The 16,605-nt window shown below is 58.0% G+C and overlaps 1 protein-coding gene across 2 annotated transcripts in view; it reads right to left on the reverse strand.

The window, feature by feature from the left end:
- Positions 1-1,733: 1,733 nt before the first annotated feature.
- Positions 1,734-16,605, reverse strand: part of Dagla (diacylglycerol lipase alpha) — a 62,522-nt gene continuing 47,650 nt past the window's right edge. For both annotated transcript variants that reach the window (XM_090347557.1, XM_090347556.1), the window contains exons 10-20: positions 14,026-14,179; positions 13,604-13,687; positions 13,432-13,509; positions 12,986-13,066; positions 12,083-12,225; positions 11,747-11,815; positions 11,030-11,102; positions 9,752-9,948; positions 8,297-8,426; positions 7,770-7,957; positions 1,734-5,212 (exon numbers count right to left, since the gene is read on the reverse strand). In XM_090347557.1, coding sequence (XP_090203683.1) covers positions 4,186-5,212; positions 7,770-7,957; positions 8,297-8,426; positions 9,752-9,948; positions 11,030-11,102; positions 11,747-11,815; positions 12,083-12,225; positions 12,986-13,066; positions 13,432-13,509; positions 13,604-13,687; positions 14,026-14,179 — 2,224 coding nt within the window. In that variant the 3' untranslated portion in view covers positions 1,734-4,185. The remainder of the gene's footprint in view (positions 5,213-7,769; positions 7,958-8,296; positions 8,427-9,751; positions 9,949-11,029; positions 11,103-11,746; positions 11,816-12,082; positions 12,226-12,985; positions 13,067-13,431; positions 13,510-13,603; positions 13,688-14,025; positions 14,180-16,605) is intronic.

Genomic DNA, 16,605 nt, shown 5'->3' on the forward strand with positions numbered 1-16,605 from the left:
AGTCAAATAACAAGGTTCAGCCCCACTGAGCACCAAGGCTTAAACCTGTAATCCTAGCCACGCAAGAAACAGATCTGCTCAAGCAGGCAACTCCATGAGACTCTGATCTCCAATTAACCAGCAAAAAGTCAGAACTGGAAGTATGGCTAGAATGGTAGAGCACCAAGCCATCCAGCCTTAAGCAGAAAAACTAAGGAACAACTCTTAGACCCTGAGATCAAGCTTTAGAACCAGCATGCATAAGCACGTGTGCACACCCCCCTCACATACATACGGTTACAACTACCATCAAAAATCACCAGAGCTCCAAAGCTCAAGTAGATAAAATGATTCAGCCACTATGAAGACAGATGGACTGGGTGGCACTGGAGCTGGTTAAAGGAGCCCAGGAAGGCTTAGATACCAGAACCTTGAGGTAAGGTACCATTCTAGGAGATGGAGTATTGTATGACACTGGGCAAGGCACAGAAACTCTCTGTCTCTGCTCACTAGGACCAGGGTGATTCGCAAACCAAAGATATCAACGAGAAGCTCAGAAAGCTTTGAGTGAGGGTAGAGCCAGAATCCTAGACTTGGAGGCCAAGATCTTGGCCCCAGGGAGCCCCATCTTGTGGGTCACCTGGAGCAGGCATGCTTCCTGTTCCAGAGGCAGTGGGGAAGTGGGGAAGGTAAGCTACAAGGCCAGGGTACACTAAGTGTGTGTGGGGGGGTTACTTTGGACTTGGGGGGCTGGGGAGGTGGGCCAGTGCCACACTCTGCTGAGACTGGAAGAACAGCACCCTCTGCTGTACAGAGGAGGCAGTGCTGGGTCTGGGAGCTGGCAGGAGGCCCAGCGGGGTTCCCAGCACTCCCCTGCCACACTGCCTTGGAGCCAGAAGGCACTATGTCTTCAGGTATGGCCAGGAGTTTTGTGGCCTTTTAGGGACGCTCTCAGCAAAACTTTTACTAGGCTTTGAATTTCAGTGCTCTAAGCACTTGTTCTGTAGTCTTGGGGGTGGCTTATTTCTCTGAACCCCAGAACCCTCAGGGAGGGAAAGGAACTGAACAGGTGCATTGTTCAATGCCACAATGGATGACTATCAAGGCTCTGGCATGTCTCACACTGGCAGGACTTAAGACACACTTAAGGGTTCCCAGAGTTTCTGTCTCTCCATCCGCCCCCCGCCCCCGCCTCCCCCATGCCCCAGCAACTCCTACTATGGTCCTGGGCCTGGGCACTGCCATAGTTCAAGCAGACAAAAATCTCAGACACTTTGGTCCCACCCCAAACCAGTACTCACTGTGTGTGTGTGTGTGTGTGTGTGTGTGTGTGTGTGTGTGCCAGTACTGGGGCTTAAATTCAGCCGGGGTGCTGTTCTTTAGCTTGTTCACGCAGGAATGGAGCTTTTCCACGTGAGCCAGAATTCCATTTCCAGCTTTTTGCTGATGAATTGAAGACTTCTGCACTTTTCTGCCTGGAATTGGCTTCAAATTGCAATCCTCAGCTCCCAGGTCCCTGAATAGCTAGGGTTCGAGGGCTACGGTTGTAACTCAACTCTCCATTCTGGACTGTGCAGAGCCTAACCAAGCACACCTGCTTGGGTGTAGGGGAGACGCTGGGTCTTCCTCGGGCTTTCTGTGTGTCCACAGAGCAGCTACAGAGGTGCGGTCTCCACCCCCATCCTGCAGTGACCCTCTGAGTGGGTCCCCACCCTGTCCTTGTCCTCTGAGAGAATCACTCAAGAAGGCCAGTATGCTTCTACCTCCAGTTTATACACAGTTCTATACAATATACAGAAACCTTTATATACAGATATATTTATAGAATAAGCTATATTAATTTGTCTCTCCTTTGTACAGCAATATTAGTGTGGATCTTTCATACATTAAGTACAAAAAAAAAAGTCAAGGGAGAATGGCACATAGAGTTCGGGAGGGGGTGTGGGGCCCAGCTGCTTGCTACTGATTGCATATAGAGGTCACCCAGGCCCCAGGGAGGACAGGCCAGCGCGTGGCTGGGAGAGCTTGTGCTGTGGTTCCGGGGGACAGTGTGTGTGTGTGGGGAGTCTGAGCTGAGCTGGGCCGGGGGGGGTGGCTCAGACCCCCCAAGATGTGGCATGGGCTATGAGGGGAGAGACGTGCAGCAGACCCATCCTTCAGGGGCAAGAAGGAGGGGGGAGGGGGGAGGGGAGTGACCTGGGGGTCCAGGGCTGAGTCCAAGCCTGCTCCAGCCCCAAGCCTGTAACTGGGTGTGGCTGCAGTCTTGGGGGTGGGAGGTCTGTCCCTGATGGCTCAGTCCTGGGCATGGGGGAGTGAGGGAGGGGTTTACCCCCCCCCCCAGGGTCCCAGGTCCACCCTGGCAAAGGGAAAAGTAAAAGACCGGACCCAAATCTCACCCTGCTAACTGGCCCACATGCTTGCTGGAACTTTTCTCTAAAATTCTTGTCTTGATGTTTGAATCACTTTGTTTTTCTTTTTTTTAATTTTTTTTCGTGTTTTTGTCTTGCTCTGTGCTGGGCAGAGGCTCTGCCTCCATAGCACATGGCCCGGCATGGGAGGCCTGGAGTCCACTGAGGGCTGGAGAGAGGGAGGGAAGGCCCAGCTTCCAGGTCTCTGTCCCGCTCTGTTGGAGCGGGCAGCAGTCTAGGCCAGCCTCAGCTTATGTGTAGGGGTGAAGAATGGGGTTCAGGCCTAATACCAGTGATTATTGGATGGGAGGGGGAGTCTTGGCTGGGAAAGCCTCAGCAGCCCACCTCGGAGGCCATGGGATGGGGCCAGAGTGGGAGGGGCTATGCCTCTGAGAGACAAAGGCACAAGCAGGGCAGGCTGCACACCTCCTAGGCCCACATCAAGCTCCAGGGCTGCTTTCTTGGCAGGCTGGGAGGGGCAGCAGGCAGGAGGGTGGGCAGGCAGGTAGCCCCCAGGAGCCCCTTCCTCAGGAATGGTGCACAGTCATGCTCATGCACACACACGCCTGACATTAGCATGCACAACCTTCCCCACCCTTGCCTGATTGGGAGGGAGGGGAAGGCCAGGTTCCCACAGCCCCAGCTGGGTTCCCAGACACATAGGGAACCCCAGTGAGGTGGGGGGAGGGCTCAAGCGAAATTAGGAACAGCGCCTGAGCTCCTGGCCCTCCTGCTCCCTCTCCTGGGCACGGGGCAGAGGTTCTCCAGCCAGGTCCCACAATGTCCCACTCTTGACCCCACTTCCTATCTATAAGACATGGGGGTGGGGGCTGGAGCCCAGAGCCCAGGAGGGCACCAGGTCAGTGGGAGAGGCTGCAGAAGCTGCTTGGTTTCTGATGTCAGCCCAGAGCTGCCTAGGCATGGTGGGGTGACATGGGTGGGGGAATCAAGTAGGGTCCTTAGAGGAGGGGGCTTCTGGCTTTTCTTTCCTTCCAGAGCCCTGACTCTGCAGCCAGGGGTGGTCACAGCAGTGCCCACCACCCTTTGAGTGGCCAGGGTCCCTAGGGCAGAAAGTGAGCCAGGGGGTCAGGAAGCCATATGTAAGCAGGGCAGACTGCATGACCCAGGGTCTGTGAACCCGAGGGGCCAGCACAAGGGGCATCAGGCAAAGGGATCATCCTGACCCTGACCTCCTCTGGGCCTCTCCCAGCTCCTTGACAGCCACAGGCCCTGCTCAGATTGGGGCTCTAAGCCCAGGATATAACCCGAGCCAAGCCTGACAGCTTTTGTAAACAAATAGAAAGTTGTGGGGCCACCTAGGTGGGAGGGGAGGGAGGAGGGTCCCCCTGGGGGCTGGCCAGCAGGCACCAGATCTGGGGAGGATGGCCAGGGAATAGGAGAATCACGGGAGAGTACTGCTCTGTCCTGGGCCCTGGGAGAGCGGCCAGAGGACAGTGAGGGGGAGCTAGCTTGCTCAGCGCCTGTCCCAGAACAGAGTGCCTGGATGTCCTGCAGGGAAGTCAGGCTAGAGTATGGCCTGCCTGCCTGCCCAGCAAGCTGCCCTAATCTGTTCCTGATCCTTGCCCTCTCTGTCATTTTCCCCAGCCACCACGGCTCTGGGGGTCCTAAGCTGAGGTAGGGAGGTGGACCCCCAGCTCAGCAGCAATGCCCAGGCCTGAGGCTAGCTGCCCCCCCCCCCGGAGGGGGCTCCTCAAAGCTGCCGGGCCTAGGATGCCCACCGCTGCCCACAGGGCCCTGTGCTTCCACTCAGGGCCTGTCTGGCAGCGGCTGTGGAGTGCTAGCGCGCCGAGATCACCAGGTCATCCTGCTTGGTGGGGCTGGCCCCGTGGCCAGTGGGGGTAGAAGTCCGGATCTTGTCTACAGCCAGGCACTCCTGGCTGCTGAGGCCTGTGGGTGTCAGGTCCATGAGTTCCCCGGAGGAGCTGAGGGGGAAGGAGGGCGAGAGGGAAATGCCAGAGGAGGGGTCGGCCGAGCCTGCAAAGAGCCTGGGGGGCTTGGGCACCAGGTTGGGCTCGAACTGGGCCCGGAGCAGGATCTCTTGCTGGCTGGGGGACTTGGGACCCTCGGCATAGTCGCTGGTGGGACTCTCGGGCACCACCATGCAATAGAGGTCCTGGAAGGAGCTGCTCTTGCTGTCCAGGTTGAAGAGGCTGTCGATGAACTCGGCGAATTCCAACACCTGGGGGCTGGGCGAGTCCCCCAGGCGCCCGTTGTGCAGGGTCAGCTCGCCGCCGCCGGGGGGCGCTGTCCCGATGCCCTCTGGGCCCGCCTCCTCTTCGTCCTCATTGGCTGCGCTGGCGGCCCGCTCCGGAGTGACAGCGCCGCTGCCGCTGCCCGGCGCCGCCTCCAGGGGCTGCGTGTCCTGCGAGTGCTTGGACAGGCTGTCGGCCGCCAGCAGCTCGGTGCGGGAGCTCAGGGACGGGTTCTCCTCCGGGATGGCGGGGTCGATGTAGAAGAGGTGGCCCTCGTCACGCTCCAGCACGGCGTGCAGGCTGGGCGACCCCCGGATGCTGCGGAAGCCCGAGGAGCGGCGAGAGTCGAAGCTGTACAGGGACTCGGTGTCCGAGAGGCTCTCCATGGTGGCCAGCGGGGCGCGGCGGGCCTGCAGCTCGGCCGCCAGCCGCTCCTGCGTGGACAGCAGCAGCAGCTCCACGGGGTCCGCGCGCGCCGCCGCCGCCGCCGCCGCCGCGCCCGCCGTGCCCGCCGCGCCCGCCGCGCCCGCCGCGCCCGCCGCGCCCGCCGCCGGCGACAGCAGCCGCCCCTCGGAGAAGCCCTCCAGGCTCATCTCGGACTGCGACTTGCTCCTGCAGGGCACGGGGGACAGGGCGGGGTGCGGGGTCAGCGCCTGCGTCCCCCAGGACGGGGACCCCCAGGGCGGAGTGCGGGGTCAGCGCCTGCGTCCCCCAGGACGGGGTCCCCCAGGACGGGGTGCGGGGTCAGGCCCTGCATCCCCCAGGGTGGGGTCCTCCAGGACGGGGTGCGGGGTCAGCGCCTGCGTCCCCCAGGACGGGGTGCGGGGTCAGGCCCTGCATCCCCCAGGGTGGGGTCCTCCAGAATGGGGTCCCCCAGGAGGGGTGCAGGGTCAGGCCCTGCATCCCCCCAGGACTGGGACCCCCAGGACAGGGTGCGGGGTCAGGCCCTGCATCCCCCAGGGTGGGGTCCTCCAGGGCAGGGTATGGGGTTAGGCCCTGCTCCAGGGCCAAGTGCGTGTGGGGGTTTCGAACTCAGGGCCTAGACCGGGCCCTGATAACATTTTTGCTCAAGGCTGGCACTCTACACTTGACCCACACCTCCACTGCCAACTTTTTGGCAGTTCACTGGAGTTACATGAGGCTTACTGTCTTCTGTGCCCCAGCTGGCTTTGAGCCCCCACCCTAGATCTCAGCCTCCTGAGTACTTTAGGATTACAGGTGTGAGTCACCAGCATCCAGAGGGAACTCTGGTTTTGATTTTTATTTTTTAAACTGACTCTCAAGAATCCGAGGTAAAAACAAAGGGTCTCCTGGAGTGGGGATCTCAAGAGGATAAGATTCCAATGGGGGATTTAAGATTCTTAAGAATCTTGGGGTCCGGGTCAGTGTATTGAGGAGAGACTTAGGCCTGGAGAAATTGGCTTTCCCAGGTCACACTCCTGAGGCCATAGTGAAACAACAGGGACCCAGGGAAGGTCAGAGGGACAGTGAGAAACAGAGAGAGAGACAGAGAGACAGAGAGAGACAGAGAGACAGAGACAGGAAGGAAGGAAGGAAGGAAGGAAGGAAGGAAGGAAGGAAGAGGTAGCACCACCCCAGCTCAACTTTCAGGCCAGCACCACTCAGCTGCTTATAAGAATCCTATTGCCAGATAGCAGTGGCTCACACCTGTAATCTTAGCTATTCCAGAGGCTGAGATCGAGGATGGTGGTTCAAAGCTAGCTGGAGCAGGAAAGCCCAAAAGGCTATCTCCAGTTAACCACCAAAAAGCCAGAAGTAGAGGTATGGCTCAAGTGGTAGAGCATGAGCACTGAGCAAAAAAGCTAAAGTACAAGTGGCTCACGCCTGTCATTCTGGCTACGCAGGAGACTAAGATCTAAGGATTGAAGTTCAAAGACAGCCTGGGCACAAAGTCCATGAGACTCTTCTCTCCAATTAACCACCAGAAAGCCAGAAGTGGCCCTTTGGCTCAAGTAGTAGGGTGGTAGACTTGAGCTCAGCTCAGGAATAATACCCAGGCCCAGAGTTCAAATCCCACAACCGACCCATAGATAAGCAAATAAATAAATAAGCTAATTACAGTGCCCAGACGCTGAGTTTAAGCCCCAGAAACTCCCACCCTAGAGGCTCCTGTCACTTGCTTCCTCAGGCTGGGTAGCCTTCCATTTTTCCCATGGGTGCAGCCCTCTGTGGAATAGGGAGTCGTGGGGCCCTGGCTCTGCAGACCAGCCTGCAGTGGATCAAGGAGTGGGTGGTTGTAACACTTCCTGGGGCCAAACGCAGAGCTGCCACAGAAATGTATGCTTGGGGAGCCGGGAGTTTGGCCTAGTGGTAGAGTGCTTGCCTAGCATGCACGAAGACCCGGGTTCGATTCCTCGGTACCACATACATAGCAAAAAAGCCGGAAGTGGTGCTGAGGCTCAAGTGGTAGAGCTCTAGCCTTGAGAAAGCCCAAGGACAGTGCTCAGGCCCTGAGCTCAAGCCCAGGACTGGCAAAAAAAAAATATGTATGCTTGGTAGGAAGAGATATTCAGGGGGGTCCCTTCCAAGAACCAGGAAGCAGCAGCCTCTCTTGTCAGCAACATTTTGGCTGGATCTGTAACCACCAGCACAGGGTCTGGTGTGGGGAGGATCCCAGAGGAGGATGGTCCTCCAAAGAGAGTGTGTGTGTGTGTGTGTGTGTGTGTGTGTGTGGGTGGGTGGGTGTGTCTGTGCCTGTGCGTCTAGCAGATAATTCATGCATTCACAAGTATATTTACCTGTCCAAGTGTGTCCTATAGATCTGTATGTGCCTATCCGATCACCTACACATTTATGGTTAAAAATGATACATACTCATACGTGAAGGCTGCACGGGCTCTCATGCGAGTCCATACACAGACACACATGTGTGAGTGCAGATGTCCATCTGTTAGAGCCTCGGTGAGAATGGGTGAATCTGTACATTTGTAGTCTGCAGGTCTGCGTGGTGCTCAAAGCCCCCTAAGCCCACATGGGGGAAATCTGAGACCCCCTTCTGTAATGGCAGGTTTTGCAGGCTGGTTGGAGCAGAACAGGAGAGACGGAGCAGAGAAATTCAGCCCAGGACTCACATAGGATGTGCATGTGCACACGTGTGCAGGTCCCCTGGGGAAGGGAGGGACTGGGTAGCCCAGGGCCCAGGTCTTACCGGACACTGCTATTGCGGTGGTCCGTGGCTGGCAGCTCCAGAGCCAGGCCGGTGGGCAGGGGCGGTCCCGTGGGCAGGGGCTGCTGCTGGAAGATGAGCTCAGGGGTCAGGTCCACCTCGGTGGGGCTTACCATGACCTTGGCAGCAGACAGCAGTGCTGTTTTTCCCTTGTTGTAGTTCTCTAGCACCTGGGGGCAGGATGTGGGGGCTGGCATGGAGGTGCCACAGGCCTGAAGCTCCCAGAGCAGTGGGGTGGGTACAGAGGGCCCCCCCTTCTGCTTCTGAGGGCCTCTGCTCCTCAAGGCAAGCCTGAGACATGGCACAGGAGGCTCTGCCCACAGATGGAACAGGTTGGTCTATTTCTGCCCTTGAAGAGCTGAAGGAGGCAGAAGCCGTCCCTTGGCCTGGTAAATGTCAGGTGGTCCTCTGGGCCTCCCGTGAGCCTGTGTCAGGGACAGCCCCCCGGGTGTCTCCTGGCCAATGTGGGGTGTAGACTGCTGCTGGCGCCAGCGCAGTCTGCAGCTCACCTTGTTGAGCCCCTCCATGACCACATAGGGCAGGTGCTCATGCAGCATGGCCGGCGAGATGATCACCTCATTGAAGGCCTTGTTGTCCCCCCAGATGGCAAAGTACGTGGGCTCCTCCTGTTCACAGCAGCTGAGGGGAACATGGGGACCAGAGGGAAGTGGGTGGGTGGGGGTCAGCTGGCTCTGCCCTATTTCCTTGCTTAGCAGGGCTGGGGGTGGAGGTGGACCTGGAGGCCCCAGGCTTCCTGGCTCCTGCACTGCAGCTGCAGCCACTGTCCTCACCCACCCTCCAGCTGCTTTCGACCTGCGACTCGCCGGCTCCAGCAGCATCAACGCCTAGCGCCTAGCTCTTTGTCAAGGTAAATAGTGAGGACGAGGAAGCAGGGCCCAGGGCCCAAGCTTCAAGAGCATGACATTGGGAAGGTCTGTTTCCAGGTCCTGCTCCTCTCTTGCTCTTCCCTGGGCCCTGGGCCCACATTTGCTCACCCACAGATGTCTGCCAGTTACTTCTGGGGACATTGAAGTGTGATGTGAGCTAGACAAGGTCCTAGAGATGAGCAGATGGGATGTCCTTTTTTTTTTTTGCTAGTCCTGGGGTTTGAACTCTGGGCTTGATCACTCACTGTCCCTGAGCTTTTGTGCTCAAGGATAGGCCTCTCCCATTGGAGCCACCACTACATCCAGCTTTTTCTATGATTAACTGGAGATAAGTCTCATGGATTTTCCTGCCCTAGATGACTTTGAACCATGATGCTCGGATCTCAGCCTCCTGAGTAGTTAGGATTACAGGTGTGAGCCACAGGCACCCAGCTTCCTTTTTTTTGGCCAGTTCTGGGGCTTGAACTCAGGGCCTGAGCACTGTCCTTGGGCTTTCTCAAGGCAAGAGCTCTACCACTTGAGTTACAGCACCACTTCTGGCTTTTCTAGGTATGTGGCACTGCTAGGCAAGCACTGTACCACTAGGTCAAACATTTGCTCCCACTTTTTTTTTTTTTTTTTGCCTTGCATATATGTTAGGCAATTTCTACCATGGAGCTACATCCCTAGGCCAACATCTACTCTATGTGAGTGTGTGTATGATGTGTGTGTGTAGTATGTTCACACGCACATACTGTGTTGGGGCTTGAGCACCTTGCCCCCTCATGGCTGGCATTCTACCACTTGAGCCACACCACCACCACTTGCAGCTTTTTAGTGGTTAATGAGATGCTACAGTCTCACAAACTTTTCTGCCTAGGTTGATTTTGAACTGTGGTTCTCAGATCTCAGCTTCCTGAGTAGCTAGGATCATAGGTGTGAGCCACCAGTCTTTGGCCCACTCGTAATGGTGGAAGAGCTAGATGAACATGGCTGGGACACAGCAGGGAAAGGCCCTAAGGCTGAAGCGTGGGAGCCCGGATGCCACCCGGTCCACCCCCTGGGTGGCCGTGGGTCTGGGCCCTGGGCGTCACCCACCAGCACTGCTCAGCTGGGTGGTTGTGAACCACGTGGATGATGCGGCCGGGCGGGTAGAGCGGGGTACTGGCTGAAAGGGCGATGGTCAGGTCGCTGGGATGGGTCCAGAGCCGCGTGCTGGCCAGCGCGGTCACCTCCATCTCCTCGGGCAGCTCCGACTTGGGGATGCACTTGGTGGCCCCCACGATGATCCGCCACTGTGGGGGGCAGGGGGAGCAGCAGGGGCTGAGACAGGCTGGCCGGGGTTGGGGTGCTCGGGAGGGCTCGATAGGTGAGAGGGGAGGGGTGGTGGTGAGGGGACAGAAGGGACAGTGGCCAGAGCATTGAAGGTTGGTGCCCACCTGAAGAGGCAGTGGCTGGAATGTACGGTGGCCAGATGGCCAATAAGATGCCAAGGACAGATGACATGGAATTGTTGAATTTCATGGCTGGCAAGGGGCTGGGGGAGCAGCCAAGCCCTCATCTAGTGGATGGGAGACAGGCCCAGTGAGGGAAGGGGCTTGTTCTAGATCATTCCACAAGTCGGAGGCAGAGCTGACCTCAGTTTGGTCAGGCTGTACCTGCCAGGCCTGGCCATATCTGGGTCAGGTCCCAGACACTTGACTCCAGGTACAATGAATGCCCAGCTGAGTCCAGTAGAGGCAGTGTCTCCTGCCCGGAACCAGGTCCCCCATAAAGCTAGGATGTCCCACCTGGCACCTGGCACTGGACCCCGGGCTCTGCCTGCCAGAAGGGCTGGGAACAGCAGACAGGCTGAGCTAGTACATGGGGGAGAGGGCAGGCCTGACCGGGCCGATGAAGAGAGGCGGCGTGGACCGTCTGATCCTGCTGCGCCTGGCCTCTGGTGCCTGCTCGGACTGGGGAGAGCTGGCCCTTGCCTCTCAGCCCCAGCACAAGCCTGGAACACACTGAGCCTACACCCTCCCCACAGAACACCCAATCTTCCTGGACGTGGGCCACCTCAAATGGGCCTTTTCTTGCCCACTCCAAACATGGACAATCAAGGATCCCCTGAGTTCAGAAGGCTCCGTGTGGCTCTTCCAGGTCTGACACAGTGACAACTTGTTACATGAGTGAAGGCAGGTCCCTCCCACATTGGGCCTGGGCCTCAGTTTCCCAACTTGTCCAGGGATGAGGGCTGGATGGGCTGAGCTTAGAGTTGAGGGTTTAAAGTTTCCTGACCCACAGAGGGGCCCTTTGTGCTTTCTCCCAGGGAACTTGGGGACAGGGACAGCCAGGGCTGCCAGGAGGCCCGAGTGCCAGGCAGGAGGAGCTCACTTTGGGCTTGGTGCTGCGTTGCAGGACATCCAGAAGCTGGCGACGAAAACCTTCTAGCTGGGAAAGGCCAATCCTGGGAGAGAGAGAGAGAAAAAGAGAGAGAGAAAGAGAAAGAGAGAGAGAGAGAGAGAGAGAGAGAGAGAGAGAGAGAGAGAGAGAGAGAGAGAGAGAGAGAGGTGTCAGCTTGGCCAGGGCCCACAGGGGAGTGGAGGGGAACAAGGGAGAGGAAAGGGGGGAGAGAGGAGAGGGGGCAGACCATACCTGGCTACCACAAACGAGGCAAGTCTACCAGGTCAGAAAGGTAGCGCAGTGTGTAGGAGAGAAGGAAAGGTGGAGCCAAGCCAGGTATGGGTGCCAGTGACTATATACTCGTGTGTGTGTGTGTGTATACAAATGTAGGTACGTGCATGTGTGCATGGACATGCTGGTACTGGGGCTTGAACTCAGAGCCTGGGTGTCATCCCTTACCTTTTTCATTCAAGACTGATGCTCTACCACTTGACCCAATCCATTTCCAGCTTTTGGCTTTGCTGGTTCATTGGAACTAAAGAGTGTCACAGACTTTCCTGCCTAGGTTGGCTTTGAACCGTGATCCTCAGATGTCTTGAGTAGTTAGGATGGTGGGTGTGAGCTGGCGGTGCGGCGGGTAGGAGGATACTCAGGGAGATGAGGAATGGGGTGGGTGACATGGGGCTGGGGACTGGGGCAGGGGCTCACCTGGGGACAAGGTCTTTGCCCAGCACTACAGCAGTCACGAACTCCTTGGAATATTCCATGGCGTCCTCGCTGAGAGAGAAGCAGAGGAAAGAAGTGGGTTAGGGGTGTAGCGGGGGTACGGCAGGAGCCCCAGCACCCCAGTGGGCAAAGCCACTGAGCCCCATGCTCCGTCCTGCTGTGAGGCCACCCCACGGACCACCACCCTCCACGCACCAGGCCAGTCCCAGCCCTCCCAGTGACCGGAAGCTGGGCGGCCCCCAGTCTAGCCACCAGCTCTGGGCCCTGTCCAGGTCCAGCCCTCAGCTTTTAATGGCTCCTGTCATCTGGGCCGCTCACCTCAGCAGGCCCCCTGGGGGCGAATAGGCGAAGCACTTGAGGGTTGGGTACTGCGGGCGCAGGAGGAAGGAGAGGATGGCGGCTGTGCCCGCGCCCAACGAGTGGCCCACCACAATCAGGCCGTAGTGTTTGGTTCCTCGGCCCTGGGCACCAAGAGAAGTCTGAGAGTCCTGCCCTGCTGCCTGCCAAGCCTCAGGGCTCCAGCCAATACCAGGGAGGCAGAGGGCTTTCTTCAGACTTCTGGGATCAAGTCTGTCCTGCATGGATGCTGGCCCACACAGATTGCCTACTTAGGGAGATTGTTTTCATAAACTCCTATGCATGCTTCAAAACCTTGCTCAGAGATTCCTCCTTGGGGATGCCCCCCGCCCCCCGACTGCCTACTTAGGGACAGTTTTCACAAACTCGTACTCATGCTTCAAAACCCTTGCTCAGAGTTTCCTCCCTACCCCCCACCCCCGATTTTCCATACCCTCCTAGGCATTGCATCTGAGTATCTATTACTATAACGATTATCCTCTATGTTGGCCATTTGGCTACCTGTCCCCCTCTCCCTGCCCTAAGTTACTAGCATGGAGTCTGCGGGGCCAGGGAAGGGGCAGCTGGCAGTGCCTCCCTTGGTTGCTGCCTCTGCAGGGTGTGGAGGGCCAGGTCCAGATTGCCATGCACTGCTGCAGCGCATTGCTCACTCTGCTCTCTACTTTGAGCTCTCCACTAACATTTCTTTTGGAGCGCATGTCTCAGTGCTGAGGTTGGCACAGGGCAGGTACTGGGTAACTAACTGGGTGGGTGAACGGGACATCATAAGGCACTTGTGAGGGACAGAGCGGGTGAGGGGCGGCAGGGGCCTGGCCGTAGCTTGCCCCTCCTCCCTCGGGCTTGGGGGCATGGAAGACACCTCACCAGGTCTCGCCCGAAGGCCTGGGACAGGACCATCTCCTGCTCCAGCTTCTTTTTGATGTACTCTGCAGACAGCACCATGCCCTGGCAAGAGGAACAAAGCGAGGTTGGCCCAACCCTTCGTCATGCTCCCGTGGGGTCCTTGAGACAACTCGGTGGGTACTTTGTACTACTTTGTACTTCCACCCCAACGAGTAGACAGAGGCTCGGGGGGCAGCAGTGCCCGGGACACATGGTTGTGACTTCTGCCCCATGGCCTCCCCAGGCTCTCCTGCCCTCCTGGGAGTGGATGGGCCACACGAACCTTCCAGACTAATGCACACCTCTCTGACCAGCAAGCAGGAAAGTCCCCCAGTATGCACGCGCGCACACACACACACACACACAGAGCAGGCCCTGGGTCTGGGGAAGAAAAGGCCAGGGACTCTCAAGGCACGCAGAGTGGATACCTTGTGGCCCAGCCAGGTGCCCCGGTGCCCCTCCACGGGGAGGCGCTCAGCATCCCCGGTCAGGTCGGTCAGGGCATCCTGGGGGAGAGGGGAGGCAGGTGAGAGGAGGCAGAGAGGATGGCTGGGAACAGGGAGACTCTGAGAGGTCCTGGGGGCGCGCTGGGCAGCATACCTTTGGGGACAGGGTTCCCCTGATACTGATCACCACTTTCTTCTTGTCATGGTCCACTGCCACGTAGAAGGGGGTTTCGTAGACCTAGGAGGTGGCAGCCCGTGAGCCCAAGAGCCCCGGATGGGACTAGAGAACATGACACAAGAAATCCCGTTCCTCTGGCCAGGAGGCCCCTTCATGCTTGTCAAGGCAACTGGGCCCACTGGGGACCCCAGTACACAGTCTCCCAGCTTGTTTTCCTCATTTCCACCCCATGCTGGATGTGGGGCTGGCATCCACTCTCCCAGCCCAGGTTGTGGGGAAGGAGGGGCTGCCTCTGCCCAGGCCACGGTGGCCAGCCTGGAAGCCGCAGCTGGCACGGGGGCATGGCTTCAGCCCCGGGAGGGCCCCTGGCTTCCCGCCCAGGCCCCCACGGGCCTCACCGCGTCATGGCAGGAGGTGTAGACAATGTCCACGGCCGTCATGTTCTCATCTAGGAAGTGGCGGCGGATGGCGATGGCGTTGCAGCCGCAGCAATTATCTTCCTCGATGGTGACTCCGGGGGCGAACCGGGGCCGAGCGGGGCACAGGCAGCACCTGGGGAGGGGCAGGGGCAGGGGCGGCAGGGAGCTCAGGGGACCCCGTGTGTGTGTGTGTGTGTGTGTGTGTGTGTGTGTGTGTGCGCGCGCGCATGTGTGCTGACCCTGGGGCTTGAATTCAGGACCTGGGGTGCTGTCCCTGAGCTTTTTACTGCAAGGTTGGAGCTCTACCACTTGAGCCACAACTCCACTTCCAGCTTTTTGCTGTGTAATTGGAGGGGAGTATCTCACGGGCTTTCCTTCCCCAAGCTGGCTTTGAACTGTGATCCTCGGATCTTTCAGCTTTCTGAGTCGCTAAGATGGGAACCACAGCTTCTAGTTGGGCTTTCAGTCCCGTCCGGTCTCCAGAACCACCTCCATGTCCCCCGCTGCTCCTGGCTCTCAGCATGTGATCTCTTAGAAGGCCTGGCCCATAGGTCCCCCTCTAGTTGGCTGAAGATGTCCCCTCTCCTGGTCCCTCTCCAGATGTCCTCATTCCTGGCTTGTCCTCTGTTCCAAGGGCCCCAAGTCTAGTCTGGGCTTCCTCTTTCCCTAGGCATCTCCACACTCACGCAGTCCTGGGCGCTAAATACCATTGGCATGCTCTAGAACCCACTCCAGATCTGATCTCCAAGCACTTCTGGTCCCAAGTGCAGGTCTTGGCACCAGTTCCCCCCCATATTGAGACCCCCCCATCCTCCTGTCACTAGCTGGGCTTTGCCTTCAGGCTCCTCACCAGCCGCCCCCTGTCACCCCTTCCCTCTCTCTTTGCCTGGGTGTCCCTCCCACAGACTGGTACCTGCTTGGCCTCCCTCAGCCACAGCTGCCTTGGGTTCACCACTCAGCAGCACTGTGAAGTCAAGGCAGACCCCACAATGGTGCCCCCCCACTGGCCTAGCATAATAGAACCTTGGTTCTATTGAGACCCGAGGCTCTGCCCACCAGCCTGTAGTCTGACTGAACCTCCCCTTCTCCTAGAGCTGCCATCTATTCTGACACACCATGTACTTTCCCCTCTGCACACTGGCTCCGTGGGGACTCCGTGGGGGCAGGGGCTCTCCCCAGTGCACAGAGCATGGCTGAGCCAGCTCTGAGCAGAGACCCTAGCTTGGGCTGCAGTTCCACTCCAGGACATCAGAGGGTGCCAGTACCCAATAGATCAGCCCAGAGGCTAGATGACCTCGGGGTTGTCAGTTGTCTTAAGCTGCCAGCTGAGATCTTATCAAGAACACTGGACTTTGGTGAGACTGTGGCATTTTTCTTCTCTCGAGATTGTGGAACTGTTGCTCCTTAGTGGAGAAACTATGGAGTTAATCAAAAGTCTGGAAGCCAAGAGGCCTGGGGGTGGGATCCTCCAGAATGCCCACCAGAGAGTGGGGCCAGTCACCCACAGGCAGCCCACACCACCAGGCCAAATTTTGGTGGTGGTGACGATGGGCTCAAACTCCTGCCCGCTGTCCCCTGGGTGGAGCCTGGCCCTGTAGTGATGCAACTTTGGACTTAGGACAGGACTTGGAACCCTTCCTGGTAGGTCACTTCCTGATTTTACGGGCCTGGAGGGCACTGCCCCACCAGCCCCTTGGCTTCCTCTGTTGTATGAGTGGGGCGGGAGGAAGGCAGCTGCTTCCCGGGGCTGCTGGGAAACTGGAGGACCAGCACGTGGCTGGTGCTTCCTAAGGGATGAAGCCCCGCCCTCCAGGGAAGGCTGTCTAGTCATCTAAGGGCCAGCAGCCTGGAAGGAAGCACCCCAGAGCATATTCCAGGTTGGTGCTTTCATGTCCGGAGGCTGTGGGGATCTGGGAGGCCCCCTGATCTGTCGGGGCCCTCCCCCTATGGGTAGGGAGCCATAGCAGGGTTAGAGCTTGGACGGCTAAACCTGGCCTAGAGCTTCACTTGTGGTGAAAGACCCAGACCCCATCGTGCCTGCTTTGTGCAGCGATCCAGGGCCTCTCGAGATGGGGCTGAAATGCTGAAAGAGAGCCCAGCTCCCCGTTCTTCAGCGGCAGGCTGGCCCTGAGTTCAGCCTCCTTTCTACCCCATATGTACCTGGGCCCTTCCAGACAGGGACTGACTGGACCCTCCCAGGGCCAAGGACTCTGCATTCTCTCTCCCTTTCAATACAGAGAAGGCTACCATAGCCAGGTGCTGTAATTCTAGCTACTTAGGAGGCTGAGATGTGAGGATCGCGGTTCAAAGTACAGCCCAATCTTTGAGACTCTTCACTCTAATGAAACATCAGAAAACCAAAAGTGGTGCTATGATTCAAAGTGGTAGAGCACTAGCCCTGAGCTGGGGACAAAGCCCAGGTCCTGACCACACAAAAAGAACCCCCTCCCAGCCAAAAAAACAAAACCCCAAACCAAAATGAAGTCCCAAGAGCCAGTGTCTTTCCCAGGAAAGGGCAGGCGTGACTGCAGTGGTCCCCAGGGTGGGGTGTAGAGAAGC

Source organism: Megascapheus bottae, chromosome 16, assembly GCF_031878675.1.
Source record: "Megascapheus bottae isolate mThoBot1 chromosome 16, mThoBot2.hap1, whole genome shotgun sequence".
NCBI lineage: Eukaryota > Metazoa > Chordata > Mammalia > Rodentia > Geomyidae > Megascapheus > Megascapheus bottae.